Consider the following 17760-nt stretch of genomic DNA (forward strand, 5'->3'; position numbering starts at 1 on the left):
AAGGCCAAAATTCAGAAATCTAATGGATGTTGCTTTCCTAAGTTTGGTCCTGGTTCAGTGATTCATCTGGTATTTTGTCTTTGCAAAAATGAGCGAAGAATGAAAAGTGTCTATCTGCTGTCCGAAGCTTTAGGATCTTCCTTATTCTTCAGGTCATTGCATTAGGCCAAGAGTTCTCAAAATTCATTGCACTGTGATCCCCTTCTGACAACAAAGGGACTGAAGCATGAGCCCGCCCTAGCTCTGCTGCTCCGGAGGTTGGGGTGGGAAGGGGGAGGGTCCAAACCCCAAGCCCCAATGGCCTGGGCAGGGGGGCCAAAGCCGAAGCCCAAGGGCTTCAGCCCCAGGCAGGGAGCTTGTAACTTAAGCCCCGCCACCCAGGGCGGAAGCCCTCGGGCTTTGGCCCTGACCCAGGGTGGTGGGGCTCAGGCTTTGGCCCTGGGCCTCAGCAAGTCTAAGCCAGCCCTGGCGACCCCATTAAAATGAAAATCTTTGAAATCTTGATTGCTGTTGCTTTAAAGCCCCTTCTTAACGCTTAGATTTTTCTGTGGTATCTTATGGTGAATGCTTACACACAGGGATATATGGTTTAAACAAAGAATGGATTACTGATGGTCACTTTCATAACAACTGCAAAGTTTCTGAGCTGACCAGTATTTCTGTGCCACTTTGCTTTTTAATTAATGCATTAATATGATGTGAGCCCATTATTATTCAGTAATATTTCATTCATATACATTCAAAATAAAATATAAGTCATGCATTGAATGTATTTTGAGTAGTGTGTGTGTGGAATGCATGTGTAAACCATTGATGGGTGAAGCATAAAGGAAACTACTCGGTTGTAAAACCCTTTACTGGCACAGTCTAAAGAAATTCCTTTGAAGCAGGAAACATAAAATTTGCTTCGATATGTGAAGCCAAGCCCTGGAAATGCGTCACTTCTGTTGAAGCTTTGTCAGACTCTTTTTGATGTGCCACATGTTACATCATTTTCTTCTAAGAGAAGAGGACCAATTATTGCCATTGAAGTGATGTGATGGCACAGTGCTAGCTTTCTTCAGATCAAACAAGGCTTTCCTCTCAGCATAAAGTACTCTTTGCTGGGAGTTTGAATGTTGCTGTTTTGCTTTTCTAATAATGATCTTTGGTCTTGTTTCTTTCTCTTTTTTTTTTTTTAATGCAGGTTTTCCAGCTTGCTGCACATCTGGTTTACTGGGGAAAAGCAATTATTGTCTATCCACTGTGTGAAAACAACGTCTATATGCTGTCCCCCAATGCCAGTGTTTGTCTGTAAGTAGACAGACCATGAGTGCCTGTAGTGGGACTGCTTTGAAAAATGCAGATGGGTTTTCCCTGGGCATTTATTTGGGCAGGGCGGTGATATTTTCTGCTATATTGAAGTTGTTGAGATGTACAAATAGTATAATTTGCTTGAATTTCACGAGCCCTTAAGGGCTGTTCAGTGCAGGGATGAACAAAGGAATTGGGCAGCTCTTCTGTTGCAGTGACAGGTGTGCTTGCCTTCACTTGCACACTTATAGAGTGGGTAGCAAATTTCAGGAGCTCAGTACTGTGTTGTCATCATGAAATTGCTCTGTGAACATAGACCATTTTTAAACCTTTCAATACTCTTGGCTGCTGAGTATGTCCAAGAAGGACTCTTGCATGGAGCCTAAGGGAGTATCTGTCTTAATCAATTCCCTTCCAATGCAGGGGCTTCAGGCATAGGTGTACCTTGTGTGATGGGTTCGGTTGCAGAGACCCCCTTGAGGCTATCAGCTGACATGCTGGAATTACTTCTGAGCCCATTTTCCACTGCCAGCTTGGGACTCCAGAACCTTGCCTTGTTGAGCCAGACATGCTAGACTGCTGCAACGCAGACCCAGATCTGGTCCACGCCCCCAAAGCTGCAGATTTTAACCAAAAACTGCTCAGCAAGTCACCCATCTCCAGCACCCAGACACCCAGTTCCCAATGGGATCCAAACCCCAAATAAATCCATTTTACTCTGTATAAAGCTTATACAGGGTAAACTCATAAATTGTCCGCCTCTATAACAGTGATAGATCTCCACAGCTGTTTGCTCCCCCAGGTATTAATCACTTACTCTGGGTTTATTAATAAACAGTTACTTTTTATACTTAATAAAATAAGATTTAAGTGGTTTCAAGTAATAACAGCCAGAACAAAGTAAGTTACCAAGCAAAATAAAACAAAACAAGAAGTCTAAGCCTAATATATTAAGAAACTGATACAGGAAATATCTCACTCCCAGAGATGTTCCAATAAGCTTCTTTCACAGACTATACTCCTCCTTAGTCTGGGCCCAATCCTTTCCCCTGGTACAGTTCTTGTTAGTTCCAGCTCAGGTGTAACTCGAGAATTTCTCATGTCTGGCAGCCTCCTTTGTTCTGTTCCACACCCTTTATGGCTTTGGCCCAAGGCAGGAATCTTTTGTCTCTCTGGGTCCTCACCCCTCCTTCTGAATGGAAAAGCATCAGGTTTAAGATGGATTCCAGTATCCTGTGACATGGTCACATGTCCTGTGAGACCTCATTCTTCATTACCCACGTCAGGTACACAGGAAGGCTTGCAGGTAAACAGAGCCATTCACAACCAGTTGTCCTAGTTAATGGAAGCTATCAAGATTCCAAGCACTTTGCATAGTTACAATAGGACTTCAGAGTACTACTTCATATTTCTAGCTTCAGATACAAGAATGATACATTTATACAAATAGGATGAACACACTCAGTAGATTATAAGCTTTGTAATGACCTTTTGCATAAAGCATATTCCACTTGCATTATATTTACACTCATAAGCATATTTCCATAAACATATGAAGTGCAACGTCATACCTTGGTCTTTCCTATTCTCTGCATGTGGCACATAATTGTATAGTCTCCTCTGGGCTATAATACTTTGGTCTAATTTCACTTGATGGGTTTAACTTGCGCTGTGCAGGTGCTGGGAGGTATTGATGGCCTGTGATATACAGGAAGTCAGACTAGATCAAGAGTGGGCAAACTTTTTGGCCCGAGGGCCACATCGGGGAATAGAAATTGTATGGCTGACAAAATTGGGGTTGGGGTGTGGGAGTGGCTGCAGACTCTGGGGTGGGGCTGGGGATGAGGAGCTTGGGATGTAAGAGGGGCTTTGGGCTGGGACCGAGGGGTTTGGAGGGCAGGAGGGGGATCAGGACAGAGATGTGGGAAGGAGTGCAGGCTCTGGCTGGGGGTGTGGGCTCTGGGGTGGGGCTGGGGATGAGAGGTTGGGGTGTAGGAGGGGGCTGGGACTGAGGTTTGAAGGGTGGGAGGGGGATCAGGGCTGGGGCAAGGGGTTGGGGTGTGGGGGAGAGGCTCAGGGGGCGCAGGCTCAGAGTGATGCTTACTTCAAGCGGCTTCCAGAAGCAGTGGCATGTCCCTTCTCCAGCTCCTACACGGAGGTGGGGCCAGGCGGCTATGCGCGCTGCCCCATCCGCAGGCGCCGCCCCTGCAGCTCCCATTGGAGCATGTAGGAGCCAGAGTGGGGCCATGCTGCGGCTTCCAGGAGCCGCGTGGTGCAGCCCCCAACCCAGTGCCCCAGCTGGAGTGGGGCTGAGCCACATGGTGCGGCTCGCGAGCCTACTTAAAACTGTTTGCGGGCTGAATCCGGTGCGCAGGCCGTAGTTTGCCCACTCCTGGACTAGATGATCTTGGTGGTCCCTTCTAACCTTAAACTTTATGATTCTAAGCAATATGGAAATACTCAAAGGAAGACCAACATCTCAGTAAGTTCTGTGTGGTTAAATCAATGGGTAGCTGCTTTTGATAGGCAGCCTGTCTGCATGCCTGTCATGTGATATTTCAGTAGCAGGTAACTCAGAAGCATAAACAGCAGCAACATGGTGGGGTCCATTACAGTCACTATTTTCATTGTAATTAATCCTAGTGGTAATTGTGGCTTCTAATCAAGACTGGGGTTTGGATAAAGATGAGCTGCATATAAAGCTCAGCCTGTCCCAGACAGAGACGGTAGTGGGGTGAGGGAAGGATGTTGAGGGTATGTTGGGTAATTCCTGCTCCACTGTTAAAAAGTTGTCCACCTTTTCCCCACTGAACTTGCAGTTGGGGTGCTTTCAAATTCCAGATTAGTTCTGGAACCTCAGGTGAGCCCATGAGCACCTTTATGCACTGGTGGCTGTCACATCTGCTTTGGATTACTGCAGTGTGTAATGTACATGTATAACGTGTAATCTACACACAAACTACTTTGAAGTGACAGCTACCATTGGTATTGGCTTTTGGACTGGCAAGTTTAGACCATGGATACCTATAACACCTGTTCTTCAATAGCTGTGCTGGTTTCCTATTCTTTTCTGAGTACAGTTCAAGGTTATGACATTGATTCATAAACCACAACCTGGCCTAGTTGCTGGCTCTCTGAAGACTCTCCTCTCTTGGGATCTGCCGCACCAATTGAGTGCGGTGGTGTTGTAGCCGTGTTGGTCCCAGGATATTAGAAAGACAAGGTGGGTGAGGTAATATCTTTTATTAGACCAACTTCTGTTGGTGAGAGAGACAAGATTTTGAGCTATACAGAGCTCTTCCTCAGGTCTGGGAAAGGTACTCACAGTGTCATAGAAAGAACAGGAGTACTTGTGGCACCTTAGAGACTAACAAATTTATTAGAGCATAAGCTTTCGTGGACTACAGCCCACTTCTTCGGATGCATATAGAGTGGAATATATATTGAGGAGATATATATACACACAACAATATATATCTCCTCAATATATATTCCACCCTATATGCATCCGAAGAAGTGGGCTGTAGTCCACGAAAGCTTATGCTCTAATAAATTTGTTAGTCTCTAAGGTGCCACAAGTACTCCTGTTCTTTTTGCGGATACAGACTAACACGGCTGCTACTCTGAAACAGTGTCATAGGTGTTTGACCTTGTATTTAGCTAATTTAGCATAATTAGCTAGCACATATTCTGAGGGACCATTCAAGGTGAAGTGGCCTGTTAACACCCCTGTAGTCATAGGATAAAAAGTGGGGTTAGTAGGTTACACATTGTAATAATCCATAAATCCAGTGTCTTTATTAAGACCATGATTTTTAGTGTATAGCAAAGTTGTGATTTTAAGCTCCCAGGCTCATCTGTTGAAAATGTTGAGCAGGTTTTCTTTGAGGATGAGGACTGATAGGTTAGATATAGAGTGATCACTTAGTGAAAATTGTTCACCCACAGGCGATGTGGTGTTTTTCTTTTACTGTTTTCCTGTGTTAGCTCATTCAAGAGCATAGTGATTGTCTGGTTTCACCCACATAGTTGTAGTTGGGGAATTTAGTGCCCTGGATGAGGTACACCACATGTTGTGATAGGCATGTCTAGCACCCATGGATCTTGAAAGGTGTATTGTGTGTGTGTGTGTGTGTGTGTATGGGGGGGGAGTGGGATGTATTGATCATCGTATCAGAGGAGGGTTCTGGCAGGGTCTGGTGCTACTTAGAGATAGTGTGTCTTGGTCTGTGGGGAGCTTGCTTCTGATGGTGATCTTGAAGAGTTTGGGGGGTGGTTTGAAGCAGGGATTAAGGAAAGATTTCTTCAGAATAGGGTCCCCATCAAGTATGTGTTTTACTTGTTTGATATCTCGTATGGATTCCAGTGTGGGGTGGTAGGTGACAACTAGGGGTGTAAAATCAGAGGGAGTTTTATTTCTGTGTTGAAGCTGGTTCTCTCTGAGTATTTGGGCGGCCTGTTCCATGATTACATTTACTTCTCTGGTGAAGTGTCCTTGTTTGGTGAAAGCAGCTTTGCATGTTTTAAGATGTATAGTCCGGATTTTCTCTTCAGAGTATATTCTGTGGTATCCGAGGACCTGGCTGTAGATAACTGATTTCTTGGTGAGTTTGGGGTGATTACTGGATCTATGAAGTTAAGTGTGGTGATCTGTGGGTTTCTTATATATAGTTGTCTGTGGTGTTCCATTGCTGAAGCTGATTATGGTGTCCAGGAGGTTAATGCTAGTCTGGGAGTGTTCCAGAGAGAGTTTAATGGTAATTATTGAAGTTGTGGTGGAAATCTGAGGGAATTTAAGTTGTCTGTCCAGAGGCTGAAAATATCATCTATGTATCTCAGGTATATCAATGGTTTTGTGGTATGTTTGTCTAGAAATTCTTCAAGGCGGCCCAGGAAGAGGTTGGCGTATTGGGGAGCCATCCTAGTACCCAGAGCTGTTCCTATGGTTTGCACAAAGTGTTTATTGTTGAACATAAAATTGTTATGGGTGAGGATGAAATGGATGAGTTATGCGATTGTGTTTGGGGTGGATATCTGAGGGTTGTCCATTGTCTTGTAAATATTTGAGGCAGGCAGCTATGCTTTCATTGTGAGGAATGTTGTTGTATGGGGAAGTGACATCCATGGTGGCAAAGATGGTGTTCTGAGGAAGGTTGTTAATGTTGTGGAGTTTGTGGAGGAAGTCAGTTGTGTCCTGGAGGAAGCTGGCCCTTTGTGCAGTGAGTGGCTTCAGGATGATTTTTGAGAGTCCCCATATTCTTTCAGTGAGAGTGCTGTAGCCACTTTCTGCCTGGGAGTTGTATCTGCCTGGGTTCCCTTTAATAAAGACACTGGATTTAGGACTTATTACAAGAATCTGTAGCCAACCCTCCTTTTTGTCCTATGACTACAGAGGTGTTAATGGGCCACTTCACCTTGAATGGTCCCTTTGGGTATGTCTACACTACGAAATTAGGTCGAATTTATAGAAGCCGGTTTTATAGAAATCGGTTTTATACAGTCGACTGTGTCCCCACATAAAATGCTTTAAGTGCATTAAGTCGGCGAACCGCGTCCACAGTACCGAGGCTAGCGTCGACTTCCGGAGCGTTGCACAGTGGGTAGCTATCCCACAGTTCCCGCAGTCTCTGCCGCCCATTGGAATTCTGGGTTGAGATCCCAATGCCTGATGATGCAAAAACAGTGTCGCGGGGGGTTCTGGGTACATGTCGTCAGGCCCCTCCCCCTCCATCAGAGCAATGGCAGACAATTGATTCGCACCTTTTTACCTAGGTTACCTGTGCAGACAACATACCACGCCAAGCATGGAGCCCGCTCAGCTCAGCTCACCGTCACCATATGTCATCTGGGTGCCGGCAGACGTGGTACTGCATTGCTACACAGCAGCAGCTAATTGCCTTTTGGCAGTAGACAGTGCAATATGACTAGTAGCCGTCATCGGCTATCTGGGTGCTGGCAGATGTGGGGCTGCATTGCTACACAGCAGCAGCTCCTTGCCTTTTGGCAGTGGATGGTGTATTACGACTGGTATCCGTCATCGTCATATTCCTCAGTGAGTTCAATCAGAGGCACCTGGGCAGACGTGTTTTGTCTCCTGGCCTATTGAACTGTCTTGACAATGATGGCTAGCAGTCGTAGTACAGCATTTTCTGCCAAGCACCCAGAAGATGCCGATGGCTATCAGTCATGCTGCACCGTCTGCTGCCAGCTTAAGATGTAAAAAATAGATGGACCAGATTTGTTCTGTATTCATTTGCTTCCCCCTCCCTCCGTGAAATCAACGGCCTGCTAAACCCAGGGTTTTGAGTTCAATCTTTGGGGGGGCCATTCTGTGTGACAATCGTTTGTGTTTCTCCCTGATGCACAGCCACCTTTGTTGATTTTAATTCCCTGTAAGTCATGTCGTCACTCGTGCCTTCTATCAGCAAGCTGATGCCACCTATCCTCTTCAGCCCGCCACTAGCTCTCTTCAGCCCGCGATTCAGCCCGCCACTTCTTCTCTCGTTCATATTGTGCTTTTTTGCACTCTGACATTGACTGCATCCACGCATTCTGCTGTGCTCTGTCAGCGTGGGAGGACATCTGGAGCTCCGAGAACATATCATCCCGAGTCCGCCGTTTTCTCCTTCTAATCTTCACTAGCCTCTGTGAAAGAGAAACATTTGCAGCTGGTGGAGGAGAAGGAAGAGGTGGTTAAAAAAGACACATTTTAGAGAACAATGGGTACACTCTTTCACGTTAAATTTTGCTGTTCACATTACACAGCACATTTGCTTTCATTACAAGGTCGCATTTTTCCTCTTATATTGAGGGCCTGCCGGTTTGGTGTGAGAGATCACTCACGCAGTGCCAGGCAACAGATTTCGGCTTGCAGGCAGCCATGGTAAGCCACAGTCTTTTGGCTTTTTTAACCTTCTTAACGTGGGAATGGTTGAAATAGTAGCGCCCTCATTTCCCATACCAAGCACCCGTTGGGTTGGCCATTTAAAATGGGTTTGCAATGTAAAAGGAGGGGCTGCGGTTTCCGGGTTAACATGCAGCACAAACCCAACTACTCCACCCCCACCCAATTCTCTGGGATGATCACTTCACCCCTCCCCCTACCGCATGGCTAACAGCAGGGAACATTCCTGTTCAGCCGAGCAGGAGTGGGCACCTCTGAATGTCCCCTTAATAAAATCACCCCATTTTAACCAGGTGACTGTGAATGATATCACTCTCCTGAGGATAACAAAGGGAGATAAGGAATGGATGTTGTCTGCATGCCAGCAAACACCGGGACCATACGCTGCCATGCTTTGTTATGCATCATCATCATCTTCCGCGTACCCCGAACCCGCTTCCCTGTTGCGTGATTCTCCATTAATGGAGTCAAAGCACACGGTTGGGGTAGTGGTGGCTGCACCCCCTAGCATGGCATGCAGCTCCACGTAGAAGCGGCATGTTTGCAGCTCTGCCCCAGACCTTCCATTTGCCTCTCTGGCTTTGTGGTAGGCTTGCCTTAGCTCCTTAATTTTCACACAGCACTGCTGTGCGTTCCTGTTATGGCCTCTGTCCTTCATGGCCTTTGAGACTTTTTCTAATATTTTGCCATTTTGTTTACTGCTACGGAGTTCAACTAGCACTGATTCATCTCCCCATATGGCGAGCAGATACCGTACCTCCCGTTCTGTCCATGCTGGAGCTCTTTTGCCATCCTGGGACTCCATCATGGTTACCTGTGCTGATGAGCTCTGTGTGGTCACGTGTGTTGTCCATGCTGGGCAAACAGGAAATGAAATTCAAAAGTTCGCGGGGCTTTTCCTGTCTACCTGGTCAGTGCATCTGAATTGAGAGCGCTGTCCAGAGCGGTCACAATGAAGCACTGTGGGATAGCTCCCGGAGGCCAATAACGTCGAATTCCGTCCACACTACCCCAAATCCGACCCGCAAGGGCCGATTTTAGCGCTAATCCCCTCGTCAGAGGTGGAGTAAAGAAACCGGTTTAAAGGGCCCTTTAAGTTGAAAAAAAGGGCTTTGTCGTGTAGATGTGTCCAGGCTTAATCCGATTTCACGCTGTTAAATTTGACCTAAACTCATAGTGTAGACCAGGCCTTAGAGACTATGTGCTATTTATGCCAACCTATCTGTTCAACCTTGTATTTAGCTGTGACACTGAATACCTTTCCCGGACCTGTAGAACAGCTCTGTGTAGCTTGAAAGCTTGTCTCTCCCACCAACAAAAGTTGGTCCAGTAAAAGTTATTACCTCACCCATCTTGTCACAGCAGTTGAGTTCATTTGGGGCTATGGAGCTAGCAATTCCTATACTTATTTGTGATGGTCCTGGTCTCTGGGAGTTCTCAGTTAGGGGCTCTTGACTCTGAAATTACCTCCTCCATCCACTTTGCAGAGTCAGACTTTATCAGGCACAATGCAAGGCCCATCTTTTCTGTCAAGCATGGAAGTAAAGGGGGGACTGTTTGTGGGGATCATCCTTTGTACTACCTCTGGAAAATTGTACGTTCCTAATTATGTAAGTTGTGAGACTGAGCCCTGAGCAATATGGAAGAACACATTTAAGTCAAGCCTAGGGAGGAGTCTAAAATTTACCTCAGCCAGCTAAGTCCATGTAAAAGATGCTATCCTGTGTTTAGGCAATAGATGTTGTCTGTTAGCTGACCCCAACCTGATCTTGACCTCTTAGCCCATGTAAGGGTTTGTCTAGATTAGGCAAACAGTAGAAATTTGTGCTGAAGCGGTGTGTGATTTGTCTATGCTATGCGATCATGTGCACTTACGGGGAGGCGGGGTTTAAAGTGCACTAATGTGTTGCTCATAAATTGGTCTCTGTAGGGTATCTTTAGTGCACACCAGCAGGTCTAGTGTGCTTTAACATAGTGCTGTTTGAAACCGAATTACATTAGTGCGCAGTGGGGAACCTTTAGGGTATGCCTACACCTGGAGCTTGGCTTGTGATTCCTACCTCGAGGAGATGTACTCGTGCTAGATCTTATCGAGCTAGCATGCTAAAAATAGTCATGTAGCCAGGGTACAGCAGCGAGCAATAGGAAGGGCTCGCTCCCCCGAGGACAAACCCACACAGACTCCATGGGTATGTACTTGGGCAGCTAGCTCAAGCCGCTGCCCTTGCTACAGTGATTGCACTACTAACTCTCACATCCCCAGCTCTAAGTGTAGACAGACCTTTAGTGTACACCAGCAGGGTCTAAGTGGACTAATTAATGTGCAACATGCCACTGTGCTTTAGAAATCCCACCCCAGAAGTGCACATTACTTCACTGTGTAGACAAACCCGTAGATGATGATTTGTCCTTCCAACGGAGCTAGGGATAGTGAGATGAAGATATTGCATCTGTTTGTTGAATTTTTAAAAAAAATCTGTAATAATGGGTCATGGGAAAATAGATCCAATTAATTAATGAGTCTGTGATTAAAATAAAAAAATTGCTGTGGCAAAAGCTAATACCACATTGAATATGTTCATTATTTTCTCACATAATCAGGATACTAGATGTCATAAACCATAATGGGCTTCTTTATTATTTACCTAAAACATAAAGAATATTTTTGTTGTGAATTGGCACGTCTTGTGCAATGAATATGTATTAGTAAGTTTATGTAAATTCTGTTTAGAAAACAGTGCAAGACTAATTTCCTCTTGTACCTCTTTTTCATAGTTACTCCCCTTTGGCAGAGGAATTTTCATGTCAGTTTCCTGGCCATGATTTGCCGTCTGTGCTTTCCAAGTTCTCTTTGCCAGTTTCCTTATCAGAGTTCAAGAATCCGCTAGCTCCGCCAGTACAGGAGGTAAGTTATGGGGGAGCATGTAAAAGCTCATGATTGACAGACACCAGACCCCTCATGATTGATCTGTTTAATGTCAGCATGGGGATGAGAATGTCCAACTAGGAGCTTTCAGAGCTCTTGTGGATTCAAAAATCTTTCAATTACTGGGCTTCCTAGCCACCCATTCAAATTACTTTACATCCACATGATAAAAATCCGTAGGCAGGTCTAGTTGGAACCATTTGAGTGATCTGTGCTGAAAAGCATGTTGCTTAATGAAATTGCTGAGTGTACTCCTTTGCATCTTATAAAATGCCCTGAGTAAGATGACTAGGGAAAATTGAAAATCAAAATTGGATTGAAAAAAAATGTCCTAGTTCAAACAGGTGGTATTTAGGGCAAGGTCTATGGCCTGTGTTATACAGGAGGTTAGACTAATCAGCGGTTCTCAAACTTCATTGCACCGCGACCCCCTTCTGACAACAAAAATTGTTACATGACCTCAGGATGGGGGACCGAAGCCTGAGCCTGCCCAAGCTCCGCTGCCGCGGGCAGGGGAGGCAAAGCCAAAGCCTGATGGCTTCAGCCCCAGGTGGGGGGGCTTTGGCTTTGGCCCTGGGTGGTGGGGCTCGGGCTTCAGCCCCAGGCCCCAGCAAGTCTAACACCAGCCCTGGAGACCCCATTAAAACTGGGTCGCAACCCACAGTGAGAACCGCTGGGTCACTAGCTGATCATAGTGATTCCTTCTGGCTTTGGAATCTATGAAAAATTCTATTTGCTCTATAGAAAATTGTCCTGATCCCCATGAATCTTTCATCTATAATATGTACATAGAATGTCCCTTCCTCAGAAACACAAAGATAAAGAGCTATTTTTATATATTCCAGCTGCTTTAGACTTGCAATCTGGATTTAAAAGCAAGCTGTACTGTGTATTTACTTAGGCTTCTGTATGATGCTGAAGGAGTTTAAAGGCTAATCCAAGAAGTGGACTTCAGCATGTAGTCAACAAAAGTGCATGTGTTACAATATTATAGTATTAAGGTTTTCAGATTTGTGTTTTACTGTTTGTTCAAGCAATTAAGGCTTGGGGAATTTCCTGAGGATTAGTGAAAGGCTGGAAAGAGCGAAATGGCCTCAGGCCACCAGCTCTATAAAAATGCTTTAGGCTGAAGTAATTGTTCTTTTTCGAGTGCTGTCCCTGTGGGTGCTCCACTCCAGGTGACGGTGCGTCCTGGCGCTGTTGACCTCTTGGGCCGCAAGGTTTATACCTCCTCCACTCTGCAATTTAGAATTGCAAACTATTGCACTCTACTTGCAAGCTACGACTTCGATAACTACAATAAACTCGTTGATTTTACCTCCCATATCCCAGAGGACAGGAGAGCAGACTTTAAGTCAGTCCTCGTCAAGGGCCAATTGGTATCCAGAACGGCCCTACAAGCATCTCTAGACATGGCGGACACAGCAGCCTGCACTACCGCAACTGCAGTGGTTATGTGCAGATCTTCCTGGCACTCTGCATCCAATATCCCCAAAGACCTGCAGACCAAAGTGGAGGACCTCCCCTTTGATAAAGATAAACTCTTTTCCAAGAAAACCGACAAAGTCCTTCACACAATGAAAGACTCTAGAGTGACCCTGCACACCCTGGGCATTTACCCATCCCTTCCCAGGAGACAACGGTATCAACCTTATCAGAGGCCACGCAAACAACAGTATCACTGGCCTCAGCCCAGACAATACGATATACCCAGGAATCGCGCTAGACCTCCTAGGCGCAGACAAAACCAAGCACAACAGCTACCTCCCACCCATCAGAAAATAAACAACAATTTTGAAGCATTGGTCAAGGGTCTGCACGACCACCCCTTGACTCCACTGCCTATTTGCCCATTTGGCCACCGCCTCCAGGTTTTCCACCATGCCTGGCAGCAGATTACACAGGACCGTTGGGTCCTGGAAATAGTTCAGTTCGGTTATTCCCTCCCTTTTATATCCTACCCTCCTACCCTTCCCCCTTCTCTGTCCCTCTTCAGGGACCCCTCTCACGAGCACCTACTTCACATAGAAGTGGCTCATCTTCTACAGCTAAGTGCAGGGGAACCTGTTGCCGACACATCATAGAGGAAAAGGGTTCTACTCCCATTACTTTCTGACCCAGAAAAAGACCAGGGGATGGAGGCCAATACAGTAACTCCTCACTTAACGTTGTAGTTATGTTCCTGAAAAATGCGACTTTAAGCGAAATGATGTTAAGCGAATCCAATTTCCCCATAAGAATTAATGTAAATGAGGGGGTTAGGTTCCAGGGAAATTTTTTTCACCAGACAAAAGACACTATCTATCCATCCATCCATCCATCCACACACAGTATAAGTTTTAAACAAACAATTTAATACTGGTACACAGTGATGATGATTGTGAAGCTTGGTTGAGGTGGAGGAGTCAGAGGGTGGGATATTTCCAGGGAATGCCTTACTGCTAAATGATGAACTAGCAATTGGCTGAGCCCTCAAGGGTTAACTCTCTCACTCTACTGTACAAGGCAGCAGGAAAAGAGGGAGGGCGGACAGAGACACACACCCTGTGTGTGTGTGTGAGAGAGAGAGATGCGCATTTCCCCTTTAAGTATGAAGAGTGGGGTCAGAAGTACACTGCCTTGTTAATTAGATCAGCAAGCTGAGACCAGACCTCAGCTGCTGCTGCCTGGAAGCTCCCTCTGTCGTGTGTCCCCCCTGCTCTTTGGAAGATGGAGTAAACAGGGTGCAAGAGCAGGGGGGAGGGGGACACCTTGACATTAGCTCCCCTCTTCACCCCCCCCACCCCCACCCCCACACACACAGCAAGCAGGAGTCTCGGGGAGCAGCTCCAAGGCAGAGGGCAGGAGCAGCACATGGCAGTGGGGGGAGGGACAGCTGCAATTGCTAGCCTGCTGGGCAGCTGCTGCACAGAGAACTTAGGGGAGCAGGGAGAGCTGATAGGGGGCTTGTCGGTCCACCCTGGTTCCAGCCACCCACCAGCTAGCTCCATTGGGCTGCTCTTCCTGCAAGCAGTGGACAAAGCAGGCGGCTGCCAAACGACGTTAGAAGGGAGCATTGCACAACTTTAAATGAGCATGTTCCCTAATTGATCAGCAACGTAACAACGAAACAACGTTAACCGGGACGACCTTAAGTGAGGACTTACTGTACTAGACCTACACCAACTGAACAAATTCGTAAGAGTACAGAAATTCAAGATGGTCACACTGGGCACAATAATACTTGCACTGGAACAAGGGGATTGGTTCACAGCCCTCGACCTACAGGATGCCTATTTTCACATATCCATTCATCCAGCCCACAGACGCTTCCTACGATTCACACTCGGACACGACCATTTTCAATACCGGGTACTTCCATTTGGACTCTCCACAGCACCGAGAGTATTCCCCAAAACCCTAGCTGTAGTTGTGGCCCACCTCCGCAGACACGGGATCATACTTTTCCGCTACCTATACTATGCCTCATCAAAGGCAACTCGTACGATGAGACGCTACAAGCTACCCATTTCACCATCTCCCTCTTCTACAGCTTAGGCCTGCAAATGTCCAAAAATCCACCCTGACACCTACACAGCAAATCGAATTCATTGGCACTCACCTGGACTCAATTCGAACCAAAGCCTCACGCCCACACAATAGATTCCTCGCTATCACTCACCTCATACGCATGCTCTCTGTTCGTCCCAGGATAAAGGCAAGAATTTGCCTACAGCTCCTTGGCCACATGGCAGCCACCACCTTCGTGGTCAAGTACGCCAGGCTGCAAATGAGATGTCTTCAGGGTTGGCTCAACTCTAACTACAAACCCAGCAGGCACAGCCTCTGCATGCTGCTAACTCCTCCAGCAAACGTACTAGCTTCCCTACAATGATGGGCAAGACCAGAGACCCTCTGCATGGGCGTTCCCTTCCAGCAATGATCCCCGATGCTCATGCTCACCACGGACGCTTCCCTGATCAGTTGGGGAGCACATCTGGGGGGACACACGGCACAAGGCCACTGATCTGTGCCAGAAACGCGTCTACACACATCTCCTAGAGCTCAGAGCAGTGAGACAAACCTGCCTTCACTTTTTTCCCCTCCATAAAGAACAAATCTATCCAGGTCCTAACCGACAATATAGCATATATATTTTACATCAACAGACGGGGGAGCACGATCACACTCCCTATGTATGGAGGTCATCCGGTTGTGGAATTGGTGCATACAACGCCACATACAAATTACTGCTTCGTACCTACCCGGCTGCCACAACACTAGTGCCGACGCACTCAGTAGACATTTTTCCACAGAACACGAATGGGAATTGCACCCCGCAATACTACAACAGCTCTTCTCCCACTGGGGCACCCCGTCAATAGACCTCTTTGCTACAACCCAGAATCGCAAATGCCACCTATTTTGCTCCAGAGCGGGATTTGGAACTGCATCCCTAGGAGACGTGTTCCTCATCCCATGGAACAACTCTTTCATGTATGCCTTTCCACCGATCTCTCAGATACACAGGGTTCTGTGCAAGATCAGAGACAACAAGGCCCGGCTCATACTTATTGCCCCAGCTTGGCCGAGACAGACGTGGTATCCTTACCTGCTCCACATGTCCGCCCATCCTCCACAGACTCTCCCCTCAGACCAGATCTGCTTTCTCAGGACAATGGGCGGATTCTTCACCCTCAGCTCCAGAAACTCCACCTGACAGCATGGTTCCTGACCCACGAACTAGTCTGTTCTGAGCAAGTCCAATATGTCCTCCTGCATAGTAGAAAAGACTCCACTCATAAAACTTACCTGCAGAAGTGGAAGCGCTTCTCCCTGTGGTGCTCACATAAACACTTAACACCCCATACTGTAATCCTTCCTAACATCCTAGACTACCTTTTGAAACTAAAACAGGATGGACTCTCGCTCAGCCCCATCAGAGTACACCTTGCGGACCTCACCACCTTCCATGATTTGTTAGATAGCTATTCACTCTTTGCCCACCCCACCATAAAACACTTTCTCACAGGCCTACAAAATCTGTACCCTGAGATTTATCCATCGGCAGCTGCATGGAATCTCAATGTCGTTCTTCGCGGTCTTATGAAACCTCCATTCGAACCCTTAACTACTTCATCTCTTCTTCACATGTCCATGAAGGTAGCTTTCTTGGTTGCTATAACATCAGCAAGGAGAGTAGGGGAAATAAGTGCCCTGATGGCCTACCCTCTCTACAGACCTTTTCTAAAGACAAAGTTACCCTGTGACCACACCCTAAATTTCTCCCTAAGGTGGTCCACCCAGGGCCGGCTCTAACTTTTTTGCTGCCCCAAGCAGCAAAAAAAAGCGCCTCCCAGCCGAGCACTGCGCCGCTGGAACCCCCCCCCCCCCCCGCCGAGCGCCGCGCCGCCAGAGCCCGCCCCCGCCAAGCGCCGTGCCGCCAGAAACCCCCCGCCGAGCGCCGTGCCGCCGGGGCACGCCCCCCCCCCCCCCCCCCCCCGCGGAATGCCGTGACGCGCTGCCCCCCCCCCATCCCCCCGCCACCCCAAGATTGGCCGCCCCTTACCAGGTGCCGCCACAAGCATGTGCTTGGTTGCCTGGTGCCTGGAGCCGGCCCTGGGTCCACCTTCCACCTGAACCAACCAATATATTTACCTACATTCTATCCCAAACCTCATGAGACTCCGCACGAGGTGACTCTGCATACCTTCGACGTCAGACAAGTAATTGCCTTCTATTTAGACAGGACTAAACCATTTCGTAAGTCCTCGCGACTATTTGTCTCCACTACCGAGAGATCGAAGGGTACGGCCATCTCTAAGCAATGCCTTTCCAAGTGGATCTCTGACTGCATCAGATCCTGTTACCGCATTCAGAATGCTCAACTGCCTGAAGGCATCAGAAGTCATTCTACTCGAGCTATGTCAACATCCTTTGCCTTCCTCCATAACATATCCATTCCTGATATCTGTAAGGTGGCCACATGGTCATCTGAACACACATTTACCAAACACTATGCTATCATGCAAGATACCATGGCAGACACCATAGTAGGCCATACAGTACCCTCTACAGTACTCACTGCTGCAACTCCAAAGTCCCACCAGCCATAGTGGGTACTGCTTCACATTCACCTGGAGTGGAGCACCCACAGGGACAGCACTCGAAGAAGAGGAGAAAGTTACTCACCTTGCAGTAACTGAAGTTCTTTGAGATGTGTGTCCCTGTGGGTATTCCACTCCCAGCGCTCCTCCCCTCTACTCTGGAGTACTATTCTGACTTCTCCATGGTAGAGAAGGAACTGAGGGGGGCGCGGGACGCGTGCGCTCAGGCCCACTCTAACGAGACTGCGAGACAGCAGCTGAGCGCGTGCGTCCCGACCAGGCACTGCTACCGAAGATCTCCGATCAAGGGCGTCGGGATGCACCGTCACCTGGAGTGGAGCGCCCACGGGGGGACACATCTCGAAGAACCTCAGTTACTGCAGGGTGAGTAACTTTCTCTTGCTATTATAAACTGAACTTTGGCAAAAGCTCTCTAATTGGGTTCTTTTTGCATTTGCACTCATCCCCCAACTTTTGTGACTGTCTACACTAGAGACCTTACAGCGGCACAGAGCTCTCCCGTTGACATAAATAAATCACCCCCAATGAGC

The 17760-nt window shown here is 47.3% G+C and overlaps 1 protein-coding gene across 26 annotated transcripts in view; it reads left to right on the forward strand.

Moving 5' to 3' along the window:
- The window catches only part of NPRL3 (NPR3 like, GATOR1 complex subunit), a 154714-nt gene that overhangs the window by 63168 nt on the left and 73786 nt on the right, over window positions 1-17760 (forward strand). For 21 of the 26 annotated variants that reach the window (XR_010591144.1, XR_010591143.1, XR_010591142.1 and 18 more), the window contains 2 exons: window positions 1187-1293; window positions 10973-11102. Coding sequence is in view for 22 of the 26 variants with exons in the window: in XM_065559867.1 (XP_065415939.1) it covers window positions 1187-1293; window positions 10973-11102 (237 nt within the window). In the remaining 4 variants the exon portion in view is untranslated. The remainder of the gene's footprint in view (window positions 1-1186; window positions 1294-10972; window positions 11103-17760) is intronic. The other 5 variants (XM_065559876.1, XM_065559875.1, XM_065559874.1 and 2 more) reach the window with 1 other exon arrangement.

Source organism: Chrysemys picta, chromosome 10 (assembly GCF_011386835.1).
Source record: "Chrysemys picta bellii isolate R12L10 chromosome 10, ASM1138683v2, whole genome shotgun sequence".
NCBI lineage: Eukaryota > Metazoa > Chordata > Testudines > Emydidae > Chrysemys > Chrysemys picta.